The following is a 24,732-nucleotide window of genomic DNA, read 5'->3' as shown; positions in this document are numbered from 1 at the left end:
AACTTAATCAGTAAACATTGTTAACTATATATTTAAGTTTATTACCAAACATTTTTGTTTTTACTTGAAACTTCTTAAAACCTCTTTTCTTAATAGACAAATATAATTTTAAATAATTTTTGCATTTATACAAGTTTTTTTGCTCAATGAGAGCCAGGTTAATAAGAGGCCCTTGGAGGATCTGAATCGTAAAATATTGGAAAATTAAAATAGTTTAATTTTACAAACAGAAAAAACACAAGTACAATTAAGTATCTAGATCTACTAGATTCTAAACCAAAATGGAGAGGACGCATTTAAAAAAAAATCAATTAGAATGTGTCAAAACTTCCCTTTTTCAATCCAAAATGAAATCCTTCTTTTTAACCAAATCAACTAATCTCGAACTATGGCATACAATTGTGGATCTTTGTCAATATGGTTAATGCCCTTTGTACGGAATAAAAATATTCATCGGGATCTGAAGATACTGGATGTCCACAAGGAATACTTTCACCTCGGCTGTGGTATTTAGTTGGATGACCTCATAAGCAAACTAAATTAAAATTAAAGCATTATTATGTGAAAAACATTGGATTAAAATTAGTCAAAAATCTTCAAAACCTCATGGAAGCACAACCTGGTGATATCTTGGGTACTAGGACACAAAGGAATTTTGTAACGAAAAAAACAGACACTCTGGCCAGAGGAGGATCTGCAAGACTATAAGTATAGGCCCTGAGCCTATTCTTGAGATAGAAAAAATAAACAGAATCTTCCATCTCAGAACTGAACTAAAACAGACAAAAGAGAAAAAACTTAATTTAACTAGTTTTGTGTGTATAATCATGGTAAAATTAGTGGTTAGACAAAAAACATTGAAATCTACATAAAATCATTTTATTTGAACAAATTATTTGCAATATTCCTCATTGGAACTTTGTAGTGTTATTGTTTTTTTTAATATTTGTTTATTTTTGCTTTTTAGTTATCTGATTTTGCGACAAGTAGCTGGATTGTACCATGAATGAAATTAGTATGGAAAAGATTTCACTGTTCATATTTTTTGACAGTTCTTTCATAAGAAGCCAATCAGAGTAATCCAAGTTTGTAACCCACGGAAGATGATGATGATACACCTGAGGTCCGAGAGTTCTGTTAAATAAAACACTTTTATGAAACAAAAATTGCATTATACGTACGACCACAATCATGATGTAAAAAATAGCCATGGTCACATCTATATACCAATTTATAATGAGAAACCACTGAAAGTAAAAATTTATGCTTAAAATGCAAAGGACGTCATGGAGCTGTAATGTTCCACTTGGTCCGATGGTGTGAAAATTGCACTTCGTCCTCTTAGGAAATATTTCATCATGGTTTATCCAGTTGAACCCAAGGCTAAGGTATTTATAATTGATTAATAAATGCGTATAGCAAACACGAGCAATAAAAAAGAACATGTGTGTAACTTCAAATGAAATTATTAAACGCCTTGCCCATATTGTGTTGACACCATAGGATATTCTCCTGTTTAATATTTTAGCCAATTCATACATTTTGTCCAAACACTCTTGCTCTTTATTACATTGGATGTGTTCTTCGTTCTGCACAGCTTTTATCAAAGCTTCATTCTTCCAGCAATTGAAATCGATGAAGGCGATGTATTTAGAAACGATTTCTCTCCTGTTGTATCCACGGAGAAGGAACGGCATGCAACTCACGAGGCAATTAAGCACCATGAATATCAGAATCCATTGGATGTAATCGTGCTTCTCCACATTACCCTGTTTGTCGATTGTGAAAGTTCCAATGTACAGGCAGTACGAATCCATCACTTTATTCGCTTCCACACATTCCAACGGCCTCTCGTTAAACTGATGTGTGAATATTAGTAGCCAGGATATGTAGAAATTAACATAGACGAAACTTTCCACAGCAAAGAAATCATTCCATAGTCGACCGGTTGAAGTTATATATCCTATACTTTTAAGAGTTTCCATGATGACTAAGGAAACACCGGCTGAGAAAAAATAAGCTGAGTAAGGCAGCTTCGACTTATAACGTAAACAAATATTGGAGGGAGAAAAGCAGACATTACAATTCTGATGTTAAAATTAAGCTGATAATATAATAATAATAATAATAATAGAAAATGAAATATTTATTGACAGCTCTCTATGTCATTCTCTATCTTAATCTAGTTGTGCTCTTGGAGAAATACTATGAACTGAAGCATCTCAGCAAAACAGTGGTTATTGTCTACCTAGACCCACAGATCTGAAAGTAATGAAAAGGTGGACAAAGTGGCTAAGGCTGGGACATCCAAATCTTGGAACTTAAACACCTCGCAAGGCCTCTCCTTAATTGGGTGAGATGAAATCTTCTCTGCCGACCGGCCCACCAACTTTCTTTCTATCATGTTTTTAATTGCATTTTTATCAGTAGGGCTGGATATTAGTGGATAAGTCTGGAGATGGGGCCTTTGTCTGCCTTTTCTTTACCCTCCAGACTTTTGTATCCAGGATCCTACATGAAATACTGGTATTGTTATTATTTGTTAAATAATAAATTTAGACACTTTTGTAAATAATGTCATGTTAAATTTAATTTAGAAGATTCTTTAAGTATGTAACTATCATACACTCTAGGTAACGCAAAACAATACAGTATCAGTACTGTATACAATAAAACAACCCTGTTTGCTCCAAGAATCAGAACAAGGGACTAGCTGTTGTACTCAATCAGAATCCTCATACCAGGTGGCATTCCTACTTGCTCTCTATATGGAGCCAAAGAGTTGCATCCTTAAATTAAGTGGGACATAGCAAACAACCTTTCCTACAGGCTAGATACACAAGCTTTGGCCTACAAGTAAGTCTCCATGTGTCAACCTAGCATGGCCTATCCTTAATCGAGTGAGGATGACCTTTCTTCTGTCAGTCCTTCGATGGGCCACTTAATACATGAAAACTTCTCTGCCGATCCAGCCTGCAAATTTTTTTTTTATATTGTTTTTATTGCATATTTATGATCCAGGGGCCAGATTGCTATGGTTAAGTCTGAAGTTTGGGACATCCCAGCTTTAATGAACAGTTTGCCTTTTCTTTCTCCAGACCTGTGTCCAGATACCTACAACTGAATTGTTATTACTTATTAGAAAATTACTTTTGTAAATAAAATGTCATTGTAAATTTAATTTAGAAGGTGCCTTTAAGTATGTACTTATATTGTGTTGTATCTTGCCTTAGGCTCCCTGTAATAGCTACTTCTGAAATGTAAACTGCTAAAAAATGAATAGGAATATTTGTAATTTGTTCTTATTGTATTAATTTTAATTAAATTAACCGATATATTCTTGTTAGTTGGTTAAAAAAATATAAAATACAAACCAAAAACGAATAAATGTTAATCCTCATTTTTAATAATGGATTTATTTAAGAATAGTAAACATGAAGATTACTCATTTTGTAAAAATTTTCTTTTTTGTTCTTGTAAACCTTTGATCATCTTTTCTCCATTTTAATTCAGTTGTATTCTCTTTAAGCATGGAAAGACATATGGAACCAGAAGTTTGCAACTTCATTGTAAGAATGAGTTATCAGGTGGATATCGCAGTGGCAGTTGGCGTTTCTCAGAGTGAGGTCTCCCGGGCTTTAGCCGGATTCTGAGACTGGAAGTCCAATAGGAGGTCTGGTAGTGGATCTCAGCGCATTACGACGCTAAGGGAGAACAGAAATATTATCATCGCTGCAAGACGGAACCCTGTCCATAGTGCCCACCAGATCCAAATTGAAGTACAAGTCGTTTTGGCATGTCCTTTATTATAAATTGTTTAAGGGAAGTTAGCCTCACATCGTATGCCCTTTTGAGAAAACCTACAGCAACACCCTGCCACCAGCAACTCAGGAGAGTATGGTGCAGTGAGTGCCTAGAAGAGAGTACCAATTGGAATGCTGTTGTTTATTGATGAGTCTATGTTTCTGTCTGTATGGTGATAGCAGGTGCAGAATAGTCTACTGAGAACAGGGGATGCGTACAATGATCCAGTTTGTGATCCCTTCAGCGCAGTTTGAATGAGGGGGTGTAATGGTCTGGTCTGGGATTTACACTGGAGGACGAACTGGACTTCATATTGTTGAAGGCAACCTCACCACAGTCCATTAAGTCCAAGAAATTGAGGAATACATTCCTCAAACCAGGGATCTTATTGGCAGGGATTTTCGATTTTTGGATGACAATGCCAGACCTCATAGAGGCAGAGTTGTTCATCAATGTTAATAAAACCTGGCAATTTCCCATCTGTCTCTTCTCCCATTGTCTCCAGATCTCAATCCCATTGAGCACATGAGGGATGCGTTGCAGATATCTGCAACCCGTTGACCTGCAACAACTATTGCAGTGTTGCAACGTCTATGAGTAAATTTCCTTACAACATTAATGACATTATTAACAGTATGCCTTACAGGTGTCCTACAGGTTTAAGCTAACAGAGGATTAATTATTTAAAAACATTATTGTGTCCAATAAACAAAATTATGGAATTAAAACCTTTTATTTTGTTATTTTTCAAAATACCTTAATTAAATTTTCCTTCAGTAAAAATCTAATTTTTAATCAATTTTAATGCACTTTATAAGAAAAATAAAATAAAAAATGCTAGGGAAAGTAAAAAACTACAAAATTGGCAATATCCATATTCATTTTTGAGCAGTTCAGTTTAATTCTATCCATATAAGATATAACTTTTTTGTTTAATTTAAAAAAACATTTTCACTAGTACAATTTTTATGAAATGACATAAGAACTTATGAAGTTATTTTAGTCCAAATGCTAAACTGAGCGCTGTCATCGATCGATTATCATAACATAACTTGTAACAGTTGTAACATCCAATGGTCATGGGTATTGGGTGATGCTAGCTAGCTTGTCCGTTCTCCGGTGTAAAAGGTATAAAATAGTTTTGTTTGAAGACAACCAAATGATAAAAGTGGAGGAATTCTTTTATTTTACAATACTGCAGAAGCCACGGAAAATAGTCAAGTAAGAAGTGATTTAAATACTTGAATCGAGTGGTCGACTCGTCAATCCAAATGGATAAATTCATATATCAAAATCTGCAAACTCTTATCGCCAGTCAGCCTCAGTTCTCCCAGGGTCAAAATGTCAGATCTTTATTTTCCGAGGCTGATTTAAATTATCAAAACAACGCTTTAACGAGTCGCGAATCGGCCTTTGATGGTGCAGGAGGATATTTGGGAAATGCATTTCCTAATTTTAATCGGGGACAGAGCACTGAGAATCTACAACCCAGATATAAGAATGTAGATCGTTTTTCCGATTCTTCTTTTCGCCAGAATACTATTGGAATCGGCCGGTCTTACGCCTTGGGTACTAACAACCCCCAGGGCAATGAATACGTTAACTTAGGAGGCCAAAATGCCACCTGTGACGAAGTGATCCGGAAGCGATTTATAGATCAAGGCGTGTCTGGCAGCAAGTCGTATAGAGGTCAAGAAAGTGCTCTTCCACAAAGTCAGGCCAAAATGGCTTTACTCCCTACTCCAACCATAGGAGTAGTTAACGCGCATTATCAAGGGAATCATGCCGTTAATCAACCTGGATTTTCGCAGCAAATAGATCAACTGAGTCGCCATACCGGAGAGGAAGGAGGTTCTATGACCGACCATGATATGAGAAGGTACCAAGACGTCGATTTAAGGTTGATCAGCGAGAGCAGTTTTTCAGGAGAGCATTTGGAAAATAGTCGAGATTACCCACATAATTTCAGAAGCCAGTCAGATCATATCGACGAATTCAACGCTCAAAAAAGAAGAAGGATGTGTGAAGAAAATTTTGTTGCAAACACAAGAAGCCCGTTGGATTATGGCAGACAAGAAGCCAAATCGAGAAAACAAGACAGATTTGAAAGGAATTTAAGTCCTGAACGTTTTGAAAGAGAAGTGTATTCGGATCAAGATAGGGACAGAGAACCTGCATGGGACAGGACAATAATCCCCGATAAATTCTATATAGACGATAGAAAACGAGACAGATTCGATGATGAAAGTCCTGTTAGATTTGATGCGCGTCGAGATAGATCGAGAAGCCCTCAAAGATTTGATAGAGAGAGAACTGTCGGTCAAGACGGATTCTACGGAATCGGAACGAGATCTGACGAATATGCGACTAGTAGAAAACAAGACGATTTTAAAAGGCGTGTCCTAATTAGAACAAGTCCCGATAGCTACGATATGGATCAAGACAGATTTGACAGAGGATTGAAGAGACCAAGAAGCCCTGAAAGATATGGAGACAGAAGTCGGGAAAGATTCACTAGAGGAAGTAGATCGGGTAGAAGTCCTGTCAGATTTGACAGAGAAGAGATGAATAGAAATCCAGATAGATTCGATAGAGGAAATAGACTCGGTAGAAGTCCTGTCAGATTTGAAAGAGAAGAGATGAATAGAAATCAAGATAGATTCGATAGGGGAAATAGATTCGGTAGAAGTCCTGTCAGATTTGAAAGAGAAGAGATGAATAGAAATCAAGACAGATTCGATAGGGGAAATAGATTTGGTAGAAGTCCTGTTAGATTTGAAAGAGAAGAAATTAATAGAAATCAAGATAGATTTGAAAGAGGAAATAGAGCCAGTAGAAGTCCTGTTAGATTTGAAAGAAAAGAAATTAATAGAAATCAAGATAGATTCGATAGAGGAAATAGAACCAGTAGAAGTCCTGTTAGATTTGACAGAGAAGAGATGAATAGAAATCAAAAAAGATTTGATAGAAGAAATAGAGTAGATAGACAGGAAATGCACATGTCTGGTAGATTTGGTAGAGATAAAATGAATAGAAAAAGCAGATTTGAAGAAGATACAGGAGGTGCCAGAGAATATAGAGATGCCATAAGAAGTCCTAATAAACCACGTATTGAACGGGTTGGAAGTCAAGAAAGATTCGGTAAGCAGGAAAAAGAAAGATTTTACCAAAAGAGAGTTGCTGAGAGAGAAGAAAGAAGAAACCAAGACAGACCACAAGGATGGAACAGAAGCCCTGAGAGGTACACAACCCAGGGCAAAATGCAGAACGTAAGTCCCGAGAGAACTGCCAGGGTGATTCGTGATAGAAAGAATAAATGCGACATAATGGGTCGACCAGGAAGTCAAAACATGCGCGGCATAGACGATTCAGCAGATGGCAAAATGCAGAACCCAGGTCCACTTGTGCCTATGATAGAAAGAGGTGAAGGCGCTAATGGGAGGAGTGAAATATTTGCAAAGACAAGTATGCTAACATACGGCGAGCCTCCATGGTTGAATGCCCCCACAATGTTGGCGAATGAAAATGATGTGAACAACTTGCTGAATGCCACAAGAGATAGCATTGTGACTTTAAGTAAGTCTACTTAAATTTTTATTATTTCTTATTGTTACGGGTTTAAATAAAAGTGTGGTGATGTGTTCTTGCTTCCCGCAGAGAGATACTGAGCATACCCGACCTCTATGCAAGTGCTGCAAGCATGGTATCACGCTCAAGTCTCTTCAGTTTTGGACTGAATTCAAAGAAGCATTGTGTTGTTTAAAACATTAAACAATGACACGTTTTCCAAATTTTCCACTCTCTGTAAAAATACCATAAACAGCACAGTGCTTCTACACACTTGAATATAACAACGAAAAGATCAGCGAGCGATATCATGCTCTCAGTACCTGCGTGGTAGGGACGAGTGTGTAAGACCCTCTCAGTATCTGCAAAGAAATAGAGATGAGTGCGATACCACCTCTCAGTACCTGCGAAGAGTTAGGGATTAGCACAATATCACGCTTTTGGTACCTGATGAGCACATTATCATGCTTGCAGTACCTCACTTGCAGAATGAAGAGCACTGACCATCCTTAATGGGTTAAAACCAATTTGTATTAAAATTCTGTAATTTATTTTGTTCATATGCTTCTAGCAGATTTTTTTTTTTTTTGCTTATTTAATTTCATTTTTTAGGACAATGAAAAAGGTAAAACCTTTGCGAGAATATAAATTCAACATAAAATTTTAATTCATCAGTTTTCGTGGTCTGCTTGACCATTTAAAAAATAAATAAAATTTTAAGTTTAGTTTTAATTAATCTAACTGGATTTTGTTTTTTGACAGTTGGCTCGAGTACTGGAATGGGAATTGTCGGAGGAAGCGTTTTTGCTGATACAACTGCAAACAAGGTTCAACCTTTTGGTAGAAAAGAGCAACAACAATTTCTGACAAATAAAATTCCCAAAAGCAAAGGATTAGTCAAGAAGAAGAAAGGGCCTCCGTGCATTCCTCCAGAGACTATTTTTTATGGTGACATTGTGCCGGATTCATACATCCTCGATAAAGACAATAGGGATAATGACAACGAAGTGGAGATAGCCATTCATAATATCAATTCCGAATTTCAAATCATCGGGAAGAAAAAGGCAGCCAAATTCACAAAGTTAGTAGCACATTCGTTGAACAATCTGGACATAACTAAATTAGACAATGTCCCCGTTTTTTATGACGTTACATGGGACACGGGAAAGCTTATGATGTTCGCTAAAAACAGCAAGTCGGTCGATTGGCTTCAAAAATGCCTGTCTAATGATAAAACCTTAGGAACCAGCTTGAAACTGATTCCAAAATATGGCATGCATAAGGCCAAATTGTTCATACCGGGTGATTCGCATCAAGTATATCCGAATGAACTCTTAGCAAGGTTCAGCAGGCAAAACCCGCAGCTAAATTGTGCCATGTGGCACGTTTGGTCAGTTAAACCCTCGAAAAACGGGATGTCATGTGTGTTTGATATTGATAATGAATCTAAGGCAATATTAAAGAGTAAAGATTATTACGCATATTATGGAGTAGAAAAAATATTTTTTGACTTTAAACCTACCAAAACAACAAAATTATCAAATTAAAAAAAAATTACAACCTTGTTTTTTTAAATTAAATCTAGGAAATATTATTTGGAATAATATGTTTCCTTTATACCAGATGCATTCAATCATTTGGAGAGAAAAGAAATATTTTTCATCCTAGGTAGGAGCTAATTCCATTTTATTTAATAATTTTTCTCAAATGAACTAATAGTCTGTCGGACTTGGAACTTGATGTATCTTTTTTTTAAATAATCATAAATATAAAATGTTTGATTTTTTATTTTTCATAGAAGTAGTTATAAAGTTTAGTTTACATTGTATGTACCTTTGTCTTGTGTTTGACAGCCTACTTTTATCTATATGATTAAAAAAATGGTAAATTCGCTTGGATATATTTTTTATTCCTATTCAAAACATTACGCTAAACTATGAAAACGTGTAAAAAGTCCTAGAGCCAACTGAATAAAACTATGCAAAGTAATTCCTCTAATACAGGAGCGCTTAACATCCAACTACCTTATCTTCTTGGACGAGGGGTCAAACACAAATTTGCAGTACATTTTTCATACCGTTATCAATTAAAAAGTTGGGGCTCAGCCATAATTCAAAATCAGAACTGCTAGCACCGTCAATATGCTTCTTTTTTATAAGTGGTCAGTTTCTAAATATAGCATGTAATTTGGGGTTAATGTTGGCAAATGGCATTGAAAACAATCATTCTTCGAAACCCCAACACTTGACAGGCGTATTTAGGGGTATACAGCAAGCATCATAGGACAGCTTGACTTGCGGACCACGAGGCTGCATCTTGTGCAATTAGGGCAGTGCCATGCTTATTTTTATTTTGAGTATTAGAAGTATCAACTACTTTTTCACTTACGAACACTGGATTAAAGTATGGCCTTGAAGAAGAAAGCAAATTTAGTTGCTATTGCCGTGCTTTCGACCTATTTTAAAGTTAACAAGGGTAAAACAACCTTAAATCCACAGATTGACAATTAAGTTTTTGTAGGCAGTCTCAAATTTCCTTGAAGACCGTCTCAGTCTTAACATTGCCAAGAACTGTTACTGGTTCAAATAATAGCAAACTAAACCTCATAAAAAAATATTAAATAAAAACAAAACAATAGATGAAGGAGATTAGGTCAAGACTTTTGACAAGATTTGAATGAACCAGAATACTCAAATAACTTCCCAAGTAACACAAGCAAAATAGAAAAGACTTTTTTATGTGTCTGTCATAAAAGGTAACAGGATAAATGTTCACCTAGATTTCTCTGAATCTCTGAATTGTAAAAAAAAAATATGATACATATTAGGAAGAACCAAATATTGTTTCTCATCATAGTCATCCAGGTAGGGGAAGAAAATAGAATTGGGCTTAGTTGAATTACTGTCTTACCCTGGAAAGAACACAAAAATAGACTGAGACATCTTTTTGACTAAATTCACAGGATGCCGTTTCTGAAAACAGAGAGACTTAAAAATTTGGCAAAATATATAATGTACTCTGCCTTGTCTGAACTGAAATAGAGGGGGAAATAGAACTGGGCTTAGTTGATGTCCCTGTCGTACCCCAGAAAAAACACTATTATAGTCAGACTGTCAGAGAAACCTTTTTTTACTCCTTACATAGGGTGCAGTTTCCAAATATTGAGACTTCAGAATATATAATCTACTCTGCCCTGTCCAAAGCGAAATAAAGTTGAGACCTGAAAAGGTACAAAATTGAATGTTCACCAAAACCCTTTTTTACCTCATATGAAACAACCACTCATTAGACAACCCAATCTTCAGTATTTAACAGCATTCCTACACCGTAAGTGGTAATTACTAAAAAAAAAAAAAATTCAAAACAACCAAAATTATCCTGTCACAACAACAAAAACACTAGATATTTTGGAATAAAGACCATTCACATTAAGAGAGATTATCTTAGGTTAGTTATCACAATAGTTTTTGGCAGAAGGGAATTTTTCACAAACTTAATTTATTCAGTCCAGAGTTCTGTTATTTGGCTTTTAAATGGTTAATGAAATACCTCAAGTCATGGTTTAGAAACCGGTTGTTTTGGTACACTGTATTCATTGTTCATCAATCCATCCGTTGGTCTCCAATTGAATCTATGGTTCAGCATTTTTAGAGTGTCTGTGAACACTGCCGCATTGACATCACTTCGAAGTCGCAGGACCTTTCGTCATACCGCCAAAAGCTGTTTTCTGTTCTCCCGCTTATTGATTGGTACTCCTGTATAGAGAAGTTTTTGTATGAGTTTTCTATACTTTATATAGTTTAATGCTAATTTTTTCCTTTGTTTTCTGTTTTGCTTTATGCATTGTATATTTCTATATCTAAACATTTTGTAAATTGGATTAATTCTGTAAAATATGTATGTTATATTATAAACCCAATTTCTTAGTAATATACTCCACCCTTTTGATGGCCAAAAAAGCAAAAATTAAGATTTATTTTTCACATATTAGATATAAATAATGAAAAATTGATCTTACTGATGTAAAACAAGTATTTCTCAACTAAAAAATCATATTTATTTTCCCAAAGTTGACGATACAGTGTCACACCAGCGTCATGACAAGTGTCACTTGAGTTGAAACCTCCTTCATGGTTATAAGTTACCAATTCGTAGGTTTATCTCAAAGAAAAGTGAAAGATTTTTGTTGTTTTTCATTCGTATTTGTTGTAATAAGTGTTTTGATTTTTTATGCGTCTCTTATAAATACTGTTGATGAAGTTGAATGTCAGATAGTGATTTCGAAGAATCCATTAATGAGTATACGTCTTTAATGGATGTTTTGGTGAACGAAGTAATGCCGGACAGAGGCGGCATAGGCCGGGTAGATGGTGACCACGGTCAAACCAGTGACAGGGACCGGGAAAGGAACAACCCGGTCGAAAACCAGGAACAGCGAGTCGCCCCGGATCAGAGGGAATGGGACGACGAAGAAGAGCTTAAATACGGGGCCGAACACGTTATTAAGCTCTACGTGCCCGTATCGCTCTGCTTATTGGTCGTCGTAGCTACAATGAACAACGTCGGGTTCTACAAGAAAAAAGACATATATCTCATATACACACCGTTCCATGAAAGCTCTCAAGAGACAGGCACCAAAATTTGGAACGCTCTTGCGAATGCCATCATCCTGTTGGCAGTCGTCGCTGTCATGACCGTCATACTCATATCGCTGTACAAGTACCGATGCTATAAGATCATCCACGGCTGGCTTATAGTCTCTTCACTCATACTTCTTTCGATTTTTTCATACGTCTATCTCATTGAAATCCTGAGGGCGAACAACATCGCATTTGACTTCATAACTTTGGGTTTTATCATACTGAATTTTGGTACGATGGGAATGATATGCATACACTGGAAGGGCCCTCTGAGAGTGCAACAGGCCTACTTGATATTTTTAGCTGCTTTGATGGCCCTTATATTCATAAAGTATCTGCCAGAATGGACTACTTGGGCCGTATTGACGGTGATATCTCTTTGGGACCTTTTTGCTGTACTCACGCCCAAAGGCCCGTTGAGAATCTTGGTCGAAACCGCACAGGAACGTAATGAACAGATATTTCCCGCTTTGATCTACTCGTCAACAGTCATTTACAGCATGGTCATGGCTTCTCCCGAAGAAGGCGGCTTTACGAGGTCCTGGGCAGACGGAATCGACTCGAGGAACGAGGCGCGCAGGCAGAATCAGCAGAACCTCCCGGATGTGCGCGTGGTCGTCCCCCAGTACAGAGTGGAGGAGGAGGACGTCGAAAGGGGCGTCAAACTCGGCCTAGGCGACTTCATATTCTACAGCGTACTCGTCGGGAAAGCTTCTTCCTATGGTGACTGGAACACGACGCTCGCCTGTTTCGTCGCGATTCTGATCGGATTGACCCTCACACTCTTGCTCTTGGCCATTTTCAAAAAGGCCCTACCAGCCTTACCCATATCCATAGCTTTTGGGCTTATATTTTACTTTGCGACTACAGGGATCATACAGCCATTTTCTGATCTGCTATTGAAAACGCAAATTTTTATTTAATATGCTTTTATCCCATTTGTAATCTAATCCAAAATTGACTCTTAATACTTAAAATAGCTTAATTTTTAATACTCCAATATATTTTACACATTTGTACCAAAAATTTTAAATAAATCTTTTTGTTTATAATTTTAAGTTTAAAAGAGATTGCCTGTAAATTGTAAAACCTTGTTCTATCATTCCTTAGAAACCTAACAGTTATTTTTATAATATCCAAGTGTTTTCTTTTTGTGTTCTGATCTCTTGAAGTTTAATTTATTTTATTAATTTTTGTCTTTATACTAAGTATTATACATAATTTATAATAAATATGTAACTTAATGTGTTGTATATTATTTATTTAATTGCATTGTTGCACTACACCCTTATTCTAGCCAGCTAGTAGTTGATGCCCTCATACATGGCTTTATAAATAGCTGGTTCATTTAAGGTCTTACCATCTGATCAGGGATCTGCACCGTCTAAGGGCTTCAAGATCTATGACCTAGCCTGACATTCCTCCCCCACATAAAGTACGCCGAGCGATAAAACTGGAACAACTGTTCAATTAAGCATTTATTCCGTTATAATTATCTCTTTGAGGGAGATATCCGTGGGCACAGAATAGAGATAAGTGCCACAGTATTCACCGTTTAAATTTACAACCAGCAGTCGGAACCTAATCATCAATATCGGGTCTGATAAAGCTAAACCTGTTAACAACATAGATTTCAGATGTAAAATGGACCGTGTTAACTCGTCCAATCTGATTAGAGTTGAAGGCGGAGACTTATTGTCAAAGTGGTATCTGCCAGCACTCAGCATTGCACGTGTACAGGACCAGAATGTAAGAATGCTGACCCAGGATACACCTCAGCAAGGTCACATATGCCATCCAACAATCCATCGCCTTCAAGATCCATGACCCATCCCAACGTTATTCCCCTGCATAAATTATGCTGAGCATTAAAACTGATTATAATCCAGGAATACCACTTCTTAAACTGTAACTGTTCAATTGAGCCCTTATTCCCTGTATAAGACCAAATTTAAAACCAGCAGTTGGACCCTAATCATATCATTTTCATAAAGCTAAACTTGTTTACATCATCCATCTAGATGAGCAGGTGCTGTAAGAAAGACCCTTTTATTACACTAACTCGTTGAGTCTGGTTGAATCCTGTTGAGCCCCTGCTAAAATATGCATGTGATGCTGTTTGGAAAGTGGAAGCTTTGTCAAAATAACGGTGACTGCCAGCTGTCAGCCTAATGCCTCCTCTGCACACTGGCCCACTAGAGTCGTCATAAAGATGGCCTTCATCAGTGGAGACCAGTCCCTGGCCACCTTGAGTCATGTCCATCCACTCACTATGAGTGGAAAAGCCCTTCCCCAACTTTTTTTTTGCTATTCCTCTACCCCCCCGCCCCCGCCGGCAATGGCGTAATGGAAATAGCGGAAACTTAAGTAAGTTGCAGGCAGTCATCACACTTCAAGCTAATTATTAAGAAGTGTACTGTTTAATTGTGTGTAATTAAATTTTTTGTGATATATGAAGAAATAAACATTTGATTATTCGCCATAAAAATAAAGTAAGCAAGCGTAAAGAATTGTAACTATTAATAATAAAAACACAATACTAATTAAATTAAATTTTAAATTTAAGTATTGCCTAAATGTTAGTACCTCAAACAGCAATTATTCCATTTTTTCTTTGGAGGTTTTTCATCTCTAACACACTTTTGCTTTATTGTCACCATTGTAGTTTTTTCTGTAATCATTAATCATCTCCGCAGTGATAAAAAAAAAATACATATATTAAACTTGGTACATAAATCTGCTTAACTTTGGTCGGACCGTAAAGTTGTGATTTTTATTGCTCGAGTTTTATGGGTAATGCCAGTGAGAACTGCTTATCCACCTTTTTTTAGATGAAAAAAGAATAATCAGTGTAGGAATTTTTTCCATGCATGTCTTCATCTACTTCATCTGCACTGGCAGATTGCTCCAATACAGTGTCATGATTGCCTTGTATTATTTATTTTGCTTTGTTGACACTATCATCTATGAAAAGAACGAAATCGCCATCAGATTCATATGATTGTTGTCGGTGTACACCAAGAGTTTTTCAGATTTGTTATACAGATTTTCAGACCCATGAAGTAAAACGCAAAACAAAAAAAAAATGAAAAAATTAAATAAAATTAAAATAATAGCTATACACACTGTTTCCTTCTTTTTTCTATATTGTGGCACTTTGTGGGCTTTACAGATGGCTTTCTTGGCAATGGTCCATCTCAGCCCCCACCGGGACTTAGCTTAATGCGTTTCAAGGCCAGCCCTGGCTGTGAATTGAAGATTCTGCTGCCTGAATCCTGTAAAGTGCCAAGTTTCTTGGCAACCCCTTGATGGGCATGACCTATGACCTTAAAAAACTTGTAATATAGTTACACTATAGCTAGGTAATATTTATAAAATAGGTACATGAGACTTAGAACTCAGATACGATCCCTGGGCATACACTTCAGTGAAGCCTTAGAGAGGGCCAGTTTGACAAGGGAGATGGCACTTGAGAAAGGAAACTGGCGACACCTCCCACGAGGTTTAAAAAAAAGCCACTTGTCGTTCCCCGTCTGAAAATGTAGAGCACACTTTAAAACAAAAAAACAAAAAAATGAGGCGTACAACTGCTGCAGGGTTATTTCAACTGCTTCAAGCTCTATGTAATCAAATCTACAAAAAAAAAAAAAAAAAAAAAAAAAAAAAAAAAAAAAAAAAAAAAAAAAAAAAAAAAAAAAAACACAAAGAAAAAAGTAAAAGTTCCCAAATAATTTTATTCAATTACAACAAATAAAATAGGTTTTGTACCTCGTGTTACTCTTTTTAGTTTATCAACTTGGCAGAGATAATACTACAAATATTCCTTAAAGAAAAGGATGGACTTAAAAACGAGAATACATTGTACATGTCACAGTCAACATCAATATAAATAATTTAGTACTAGAAATGCAACAGTGCAGTCTTCTGATAATATAGGAAGACGCTATTAACCTCGGATAAAAGGTTGAAACGACAAAAAAGCCTTTTTTTTCTATTTTTGTTCGACATCTTACAAATTTTCTGACTTTTTTTTACTTCTAGCTGAGGCTGTCATTTATAATTGACATTTCGTTATTGGCCACCTCGGGTATGTACAGGCTGACAAGATTCGGCTCCGCTGGTATAGTTATGCCTCCAAAATCGATTGTATCGTTCTCAAAAATATTTGATTCTTCGTCCTCTGTTGTTAAGATGCTGGAGAAATTTATTGCAATCAAATCCCCTTGGCCTGTAAACATTTTTTATTTATAATATACAATTTTTATTACATGTAATATGTCCAATTGGGATGCAAACCATCATTTACGGATGGATCTATGTCTTTGGACTGAAATAAAATCGACTGAGCCATGTAGTCTTTGTTGTTTTCATCTTCTGGCTTATCTGTAATCGAATAAAATCTGTAAAAATAAAACCAACAAAGGGAAAATTGATATAAATACCGTTTTCGTGTGTGTGGTATTGAAAATTTTTCGCGGATATTGTCGAAAAAGGACATTTCGTACAGTAGAATATCCCTGGCTGGGCTGGATGCTGTTTTGAAAGATGAGTTTTCAAACTCGAGCTCTGTATGGCCGAGAAAGAGCAGTGTGGGCATTGGTACGGTTTTAAACCCATGTGTCTCAACATGTGCCGCCTAAGGGTGTTATGGTCACCTGTGCAACAAATGAAAATGATCAACATTAATTTTTTTTTCAATGTTTGACACATCATTCCTAATATATAAATCACATTTAATATATTTTTTTATTATTATTTATTTTTATTACAATCTGTAATTATTATTTACAAATGTAATTTGCGGATACATGAACTTATGTGCAACTATTTATATTGAGGGGAGAAAATCAATGTTATCCTCCCTCTTCACTTTGTTTTTTTTTTGTTTTTTTACAGTTTACTCGGAAAGGAGGTCGCGGGGCCATTTCCTCTTAAGGCGCCTTATGGGGTTGTAGCAATGGGTTCTATCGGACAGGGCTTGGGCAAGACTATTTGGATGGTGGGAGAGTTTTTTGAGAAACTTGGTAAATTTTTGGGGAATAAATTTTTGGATATAAGGAATTTGAAGGTCGTTGTGGAGGGTAGCATTTGAGACATAATAAGGAGCATTTACAATGGATCTGAGGACTTTAGAAGAAGAAGAAGAAGAAAAATAACTTTATTCTGGGACTGGTGTCCCCTTAGAATAATTTACATGAGACAAAATATAATAACCTTCTATGAAGTCACATAATTTAAAAAAAAAGGAAAAAAAAAGATAGATAGAAATCGTGGCACAATGTATGCCAGTAAGGCGGGCCAGAAGAGAAAATTACGAGGTATATTAAACAAAGACAAAAATAATAAATGTTATCGTGAGGTCTCTGCTTGGAGGGAGAGGAGGTGATTATAAAGATGGGATTTAAATGAGGAGAAGGAGGCAGCGTGACGAATAGATAGGGGAAGGGAGTTCCAGAGTTTAGGGGCTCGGATCAGAAAGGATCTTTCGAAGGTATGGGTTGTATGTTGCGGAAGGATAAGGTCGATTGGGGATGAGCGGGTTTTACGGGTGTGATGTGAGGAGTTGAATTGGAGGGATTGGATGATATAAGGAGGACGACGAGTGTGGATGGACTGGAAAAGAAAGCAACCTAGGAAATACTGGGCACGGAAGGAGGGGAATAGCCAGGAAAGTTGGAAATACAACCCCGACACCCGGGATCCCCGAGGGGTGCCGTGCACAAATCTTACGCAACAATTGAAAATACGTTTCAATCGCGCGTTCTCCCTCTCCGAGAGACCACCGTATGCCACACAGCTGTAATCGAAGAAGGGAAGTATAAGGGAAGATACAAGGAGTTTGCGGGTGGAGAAAGGTAAGAGAAGCCAGGACCGACGGAACAGGCAGAGGGAGGCGATGGAATGGCGAGAAATTTGGGAAATGTGAGAATGCCAGGAAAGGTTTTGATCAAAGACTACTCCTAGGTTTTTAACCGAGGAGCAGAAGGGGATGGGGTGGTTATTTAGCATGAGAGGTGGGATGCTGGGGAGGGAATTGAGGAGTTGCTTGGACCCGATAATTATGGCGGTGGATTTGGACAGGTTGAGGACTAAGGAATTTTTATGGGCCCATTCATTGATGGAGTTTAGATCTTTTTGGATCTTGAGAATGGCCGAGTGAAGATCAGGAGGACTTTAGATTGAAAGGATTGGAGACGTTGGATATTGGAAGGTTTAGCGGTTCCCCACAGTTCTATTCCGTAAGTCCAAATCGGTTGTAGTAGTGTTTTGTAAATTGTAGTTTGTTTTTTGTCGATAGTTTAGACTGTCGTCCTATAAGTCTGTGCAGTAGACCATACCATCTGTTTAGGTTTTATCGTGTCAGTCGTGTAGGTTGATTCCACGTTAGTCGTGAGTCTAGGTGGAACCCAAGGTAGCAAACGCAGTCGGATTTGGGGATAGGAACGATGTTGTAGTATATCGTGAGAGGAGGTTTGCTTCGGAGTGTAAATGTGACATGGATGCTCTTGCTTTCGTTTATCTGCATTTTCCATTGTCTACACCAATCTGCTATACATGAGATATGTTCCTGCAGATCTTCCGAAGCAACTGCAGGATCGGAATTGGAGGATAGTACAGCTGTATCATCGGCGAAGGATGCAAGTAGGGTGGTAGGTTTAGTGGGAATATCTGCAGTATAAAGGATGTAGAGGATTTATGAATCAAGAGCACTGTCAAATGGCCCTTGGAGAATTGGAAAAGCAAAAATTATCAGTTGAAAAGAGATACAGCACGACGAAAGGTGAGTGAAGTCACTCGGATGAATGTCGGGGTCTGAGATGAATCGAATAGTCGTCTAGGATGCAGCAGAAAGGAGGATGGACTCAGCCAATCAGAGGGCTCAGACAGTCAGCTAGAAAGAAGGCAGTCAAGGGCTGAGATGAGTTGACTGTTGAAAAGCGGCCCAATGCAAGTGGAGTCAACTATCAATTGTCTAGGACGCAGCGGAAAAGAGGACAGACTCAGTCAGTCGGCCATAGTCAGAGGACAAAGTCATTCAAAGGGCAGTCAGTCATCCAGAAAAATGAAATAAGGCAGGAGGAAGCCAAGATGAGTCAACTGTTGAAAAGCGGCCCAATGCAAGTGGAGTCAATTATCAATTGTCTAGGACACAGCAGAAAAGGGGACGGATTCAGTCTGCCAGATCAGAGGGCTCAGTCAGCGAATATCAGGAGGCACTGTCAGTCAAAGGTAAGTCAAATAGAGTTGACTGCCTATTAAGCAGCAGGAAGGAGAAACTAGAAAACATTGAAGGATGTGGAAACTGGTGCTGATGACTTGTTTCGGTGTAAGTACTTTTTGTAAATGAGCTCATCCCCAGAGTTAGAGCTGTGGCTAACTTACATTATTTTTTATTCCATATAAATATATTTAGATGATCTGGAGTGCAAAAATAAAGGTGTGTATTATCTATCTGGATTTTTGTATTTTTGAACCTCTTCCTTCCATAAAAGTAAACAAGCGCATATGCTAAATGTCCTCACATTGTTCAACAATAGGGACATACAGCGTCAGCGTTGCTTAAAGGATATTTCTACCTTTGAAGTTTTGGTTAATGTGTGTGGTCAAATAGTTTTTCTCTATGTTTTTTTAATGGTTCGATGTATTTATTAGTAAAATGTTTTTTCTATTAAACTAGCATATTAAAAATGTTAATTTAACAATAGTTCACAAAGAATGGTTAGAAGTGTCGATAATACAATAGAAGACATTATTTTCGTTTGTTATTACCTGTAGAAAATGAGCACACGTTGCAAGTATGAGGTTTTTCTCCGCTATGCTGCCTCAAATGCATTCTAAGCATATCTTTTGTTGCTGAACAATGACCGCAGACTTGGCATATGTATGGTCTTAGTTTAGAATGGACAGCTTGGACATGCTTCTTTAATGCTTTCGCATCGGAAAACATCTTTTTGCATTGATCGCATTCTCGTTTTTTCACCCTAAAATTTTTTATTAATATTTTTTTTTATTTAATATTTTTTTAATTATTTACCAATTTGGAGCGAGATCGCTTGAACTTCCTTTGAGATGATAGGCCTGATGGTTCCTCAATTGGTTCTTCTGTTTGAAAGTCATGAGGCATACACTGCAGACAAAATCTTTCCCGTCTTTATGTATTTTCTCATGCTGGTGAAGTTTCTTTCTAAAAGCGCTTTTGTAATCGCACGATTCGCACGAAAACATCCCCACATCCAGTTGATGGACTTTCCAGAGGTGGTTGAGGCAGAGCGGCCATTGTTTGAAAGTCTCGCTACATTCTGGGCAAACGAACGTCCTCGGCATCTCCATGTTGTGACAGCTCTTGTGTTTTTCAACGTTTTCCTTCGAGGTAAACTTCACAAGGCAACCGACCACAGGACACCGATATTTAATCTGCGGTTCAGAATTTGCTACTTTGCTACCCTTTTTACTAATAATGTTAACATTACCGTTATTCCCTTCCCTTGATATGTAATCTATTCCATCTTGCAAATCACCCCCTTCCAATGCTACACTTGAACCCATCATTATTTTATGCACCTGAAAACATTCCAATGATCAATTAGCCGTTTTGATCGGATCAAAGGCATGCAAGTAGAAAACTTACCGAAGCCATATGGACTCTGCATCTGCTATAAGTAGAAAACGCTTCAGAGCAATTTCCACACATGTAAGCCAACCTTTCGACGTGCTGTTCTTCAGCTTTGGGCTTCTTTTCCTCCTCTCTTCTATCATTTGCAAAGTGACACTTTTCCAAGTGTTTCGAGACATTTTTCCTCACAGATGTTTTAAAAGGGCAAAGTCGACATTTGTATGTCACAAAAACTTGAAACTGGGTCTCGACAAAGTCAGAAAAGACATTCGACTCATTGTTACAACTATTTCCTATGGGATCCTTAAAAATAATAATTCACAAAACGTTAGAAATTGGAACAGAGTAAAAAAAAAGTTCAACATTAAATTTACTTATATAAAACTTACATTATTTTCTACAGTTTCTAAAATTTCATTTTGCACTGTTGCAGGTGATGATTCATAATCAGGTACTATAGTATCTGCAACATAAATTTTATTTGTAAGTAAAAAGTATGAAATGCTATCATACAGGAGAGCTTAACATCTAATTGAGTCGCTGACAAGGTGGAAAAAAATTAACTAAGTAACTGGGCTGTCCAAGATTCGAACTCAGAACTGGCAAATACAAGTCGAACTCCCTAACGACTTGGCCACCGCATTCCCTAAACTTTACTTGAATATACATCAACTGTGAAGCATTGTGGATCTATTATATGATGACAATTATTGAGGGAAGTTGTTGCATGTTGCATACAGGGCTCATCAAGATGAGGGTCACCGTAAGTTTGGGATCACATAAACCATGGTATGGTACCATACCATACCACATAAGCCAGATATACATTGTACATCCTTCACCAAATAAAGGACCAGAGGTGCACAATGGAAGCTCCCTAAGAATCACGAGGAGTTGGGTGGGTGGTCATAACCAACCCTTCCATGCCAAGGGGTGAGATGATTCTAATATAGTCGACTATTGAAGAGCATCTCAATGCAGGACATGACAACTGTCAATGTCTAGAATGCAATGGAAAGGACAACAAACTCAGCCAGCTAGAGTCAGGAGGACTTAGTCAAAGGCCACTGTCAGCCAGAGAGACAACGTAGGCAGATCAGTAGCCAAGGAGTAGTCCTATGCAAGAGGAGTCAAATGCTGACTGTTTAGGAAAGGAGAAACTAGAAAACGCTTTAGGATGTGGAAATTGGTATTGGCTAGAAGAGCAGCCTGATCAAGAAGAGTCAACAATATGTCTCAGAAGCAGCAGAAAGAACGTTCAGCTGGATATGCAGTCAGCCGGATGGAGGTTGAGTGAAGACACATCACTGTCAAGGACCGAGACAATTCGAATAGAGTTGATTGTCAAAACAATTAGGAAGGACATTAGAACAGGCTCAGCCATCCAAAATCAGTAATTGAGTCTCACTCAATCAGTTAGGGAGGGACTCAAGCAATCAGCAGGACCCAGTGTCTGGGAAGCAAGCAAAGGACAATAGGCAATGTGAAGACACCCGGTCGAGAAACACCGACTGTCAAGGGCCGAAATGAAGTGAATAGAGTTAATTGTCAAAGAGTGGCCTGTTGCAGGACGAGTAGACTGTCAAGTGTCTAGGACACAGCAGAAGGAGGACGAACTCAATCCTGGGCTCAGTCAGCCAAGCAGAGCGTGAGTGAGAAAACCCAGTTTAGACACAAAAGTCAAATAGCAGGCCAAAACAGGATGAGTTGACTATCAAGTGTCTAGGATGCAGCAGAAAGGGCAGACTCAGTTAGTCAGGGTCTCAGGCAATCAGCCAGACTTAATGAAAGGACTCACAGCCAGAGCCATAAAGACACTGCCACTCAGATGAATCCAATATCGAGGAAATAGGAAGCAGTGAAAAGGAGAAACTAGAAAAGGCTGAAGGATGTGCAAGCTGGTGTTGGCAATTGTCATTTAGGGTAAGTTCTTTTTGAACATAAGACAAGTACATGCCACGTTGCGTGATAAAATAAAAATTCAAGCTCTGAAAAGCACTATAAATCTTTTTTTTTTAAATCCTCTCTCTGAGCAGGTATTTCAAGCAAATTATAGGCCTCTATAGCAAAGACAAGAACATGCTGGTTCTGAAAGAGAAAACAGAGACATCGCAACATATTCTTTGTGAATGAGAGGCACAGGCCTAATGTAAACTAACTAGCAAAGAAGTGCAAAGTACCGAGTTAAAAACTAAGTTTTATTGGAAAAAGAACACTTTCCACAGTATATTCTTAACTGTAGAGGTCCTAGATTAGGTCGCGGTGGTGAAAAAGTTTTAAAATAATAAAATAATTTACCTGCTAAAGTCTTAAGATGAAGTTGGTCTGAATCAGTCAGGACGAGTTCTTGAAAGTCTTCCGCCCTTTCCAGGGTGACGAAGCCGGCTTCGTTTTTGAAAAACGTCGAATCCAAGACGACTGGAAAGGACAATAAACCGTTTTCCATCTTAAAAGATCAGTGTGACGGTCTGTTTGTAGTTAGAACTAGGCCCATGAGGTAGCTGGATTTTAGGAGGAAAAGAACCCTAACAAATGAGTCGGGATGCGCACACCATGCCCTCCTGGGATCGGATAAGCCTAGCTGGAAAATTCTGCAAGCATTTTACTCAAAATATTCCTTCCTATGTTAATTTATATTGAGAATTTACAACTTCAATCGGTTAATATACCAGAAATTAGACAGGGAGGTTGTAGAAATAGTTATGGCCAACTCACTACGTCATTACTGGAGACAAACATTATGACGTCATTAGAGCATTGCACATGACAACATTGACAAAGCAACATTAAAATGACAACATTGACAAAGTAACATTAAAATGACAACATTGGCAAAGCAACATTAAAATGGCAACATTGACAAAGTAACATTTACATAGATGCGGTCAAAACATTTCACGTTTACAACAGTAATAAATCAATACAGACATCCATTCTTAAAATTGGGGGCTTATTTATTTTAATGGTGCATGGGGCTTTAAACCTCTTGCATGTACATATAAGTAAATTCAGTGTTATAAACATAATAAAACTCAAGTAATAGCAATAATTATAATTATTTGGAGATCGTGAGATGAAATAATAATGAAAATCATCATTAACTAATGGTCACTAAACACCACACATTAATGACGTGATAATAATAATGTAAAAATAAAGCAATAATGATAATAATGAAACATAAAAACAATAATGACAATAATATATTCTTTGAAATATTTATTATTCATAATCAAATGATGAAACTACATTAAGAAAGACAAGCAGATAGAGGGAAAAGATAAAAGGAAACAAGGAAAATAAAAGGAGATAATTCAAGTCACTTTTAAAAACTCAGATTCTGTGGACCTGAAATAAGCCAGCGAGGAAGCTGAACTATATAATAAAACATGCATAACAATGACAATATTAAAATATCAATTATTTATCATTGAGTCATGAAACCACATGAAGAAAGGAAAGCAGATAGAGAAAGAAAATAAAAGGAGACAAGGAAAAGAAAAGGAGATAATTCATCATTTTTAAAACCTAGGATGCCACGAACCACAAGCTAACAAGGATGCTGAACTATATAATAAAAGCTATATAACAATACTGATAATAATAAAATATTAATTATGTATTTGCAATCACAATGGTTTAGCTCATATCTCCTGGGAAGACCATCCACATTGAATATTAAAGTTGGCAATGGAACTGTGCAAAAATAATAATATGAAAGTGCCTCAAGGTAGCATATTAGGCCCACTACTGTTGTTCTGTGTTAATGACTGCCCACCTATCTTAGTGCCCCTTATTGCTTTATAACTAATACACTGATACAACTTCAAGGATCCAATCATTTTGTTCATACTGCTTTATGTCAAACTGAAATTTGACAGAGCAAGTCAGATCCCAGAAAAAAATTTTGGGCACAAAACTACACATACATACAAAATTAATGTTACTTCTTAAAAGACAGTTGAAGTCAATTAAACTACAGAAGTAGGAAAAGAGCAAGAAATTTAAGTGCTTGGGAAATATAAAACCCATGTTCCTCCTCATCATCATCCTCACTATGAACAAGGCTCCTGTCGAATTGTCAGATAATTTAGCTTCTTGAAGAGG

The 24,732-nt window shown here is 37.2% G+C and overlaps 4 protein-coding genes and 1 long non-coding RNA gene across 7 annotated transcripts; 2 read left to right on the top strand and 3 right to left on the bottom strand.

Moving 5' to 3' along the window:
* Nucleotides 1-675: 675 nt before the first annotated feature.
* Nucleotides 676-15,666, bottom strand: LOC106663148. 3 transcript variants are annotated; one of them, XR_002910013.1, is made up of 5 exons: nucleotides 15,396-15,666; nucleotides 15,138-15,337; nucleotides 14,598-14,975; nucleotides 10,921-11,126; nucleotides 676-773 (listed from the first exon to the last, which is right to left on the bottom strand). It is a non-coding gene; the product is annotated as an uncharacterized LOC106663148 (long non-coding RNA). The 3 variants fall into 3 exon arrangements; XR_002910014.1 differs by lacking the exon at nucleotides 676-773 and adding an exon at nucleotides 9,774-10,712; XR_002910012.1 differs by lacking the exon at nucleotides 676-773 and having other exon boundaries at nucleotides 10,726-11,126.
* On the bottom strand, nucleotides 914-2,141 carry LOC112126516 (innexin inx7-like). Its single transcript, XM_024225773.1, has one exon. It carries the CDS (start codon nucleotides 1,983-1,985, stop codon nucleotides 951-953), a length of 1,035 nt encoding a protein of 344 aa, XP_024081541.1. The 5' UTR covers nucleotides 1,986-2,141; the 3' UTR covers nucleotides 914-950.
* Nucleotides 4,859-9,125, top strand: LOC106663146. The gene is made up of 2 exons (XM_014387749.2): nucleotides 4,859-7,380; nucleotides 8,134-9,125. Exons 1-2 carry the CDS (start codon nucleotides 5,076-5,078, stop codon nucleotides 8,916-8,918), a joined length of 3,090 nt encoding a protein of 1,029 aa, XP_014243235.1. The 5' UTR covers nucleotides 4,859-5,075; the 3' UTR covers nucleotides 8,919-9,125.
* LOC106663147 (presenilin homolog) lies at nucleotides 11,497-13,179 on the top strand. Its single transcript, XM_014387750.2, has one exon. The coding sequence runs from the start codon at nucleotides 11,636-11,638 to the stop codon at nucleotides 12,932-12,934; it is 1,299 nt and encodes a 432-aa protein (XP_014243236.1). The 5' UTR covers nucleotides 11,497-11,635; the 3' UTR covers nucleotides 12,935-13,179.
* Nucleotides 15,667-15,725: 59 nt separating the features above from the next.
* LOC106663224 (zinc finger protein 569-like) lies at nucleotides 15,726-23,326 on the bottom strand. Its single transcript, XM_014387894.2, has 8 exons — nucleotides 22,924-23,326; nucleotides 21,015-21,088; nucleotides 20,641-20,928; nucleotides 20,047-20,573; nucleotides 19,782-19,993; nucleotides 16,454-16,666; nucleotides 16,308-16,394; nucleotides 15,726-16,239 (listed from the first exon to the last, which is right to left on the bottom strand). The coding sequence occupies exons 1-8, from the start codon at nucleotides 23,069-23,071 to the stop codon at nucleotides 16,049-16,051; spliced, it is 1,740 nt and encodes a 579-aa protein (XP_014243380.1). The 5' UTR covers nucleotides 23,072-23,326; the 3' UTR covers nucleotides 15,726-16,048.
* Between the last annotated feature and the right edge of the window lie 1,406 nt (nucleotides 23,327-24,732).

Source organism: Cimex lectularius, unplaced genomic scaffold (genome assembly GCF_000648675.2).
Source record: "Cimex lectularius strain Harlan isolate CLEC.00 unplaced genomic scaffold, Clec_2.1 scaffold131, whole genome shotgun sequence".
NCBI classification, from domain to species: Eukaryota; Metazoa; Arthropoda; class Insecta; order Hemiptera; family Cimicidae; genus Cimex; species Cimex lectularius.
The sequence above is the reverse complement of the archived record's forward strand: the minus strand, read 5'-3'. Positions and strand labels throughout refer to the sequence as shown.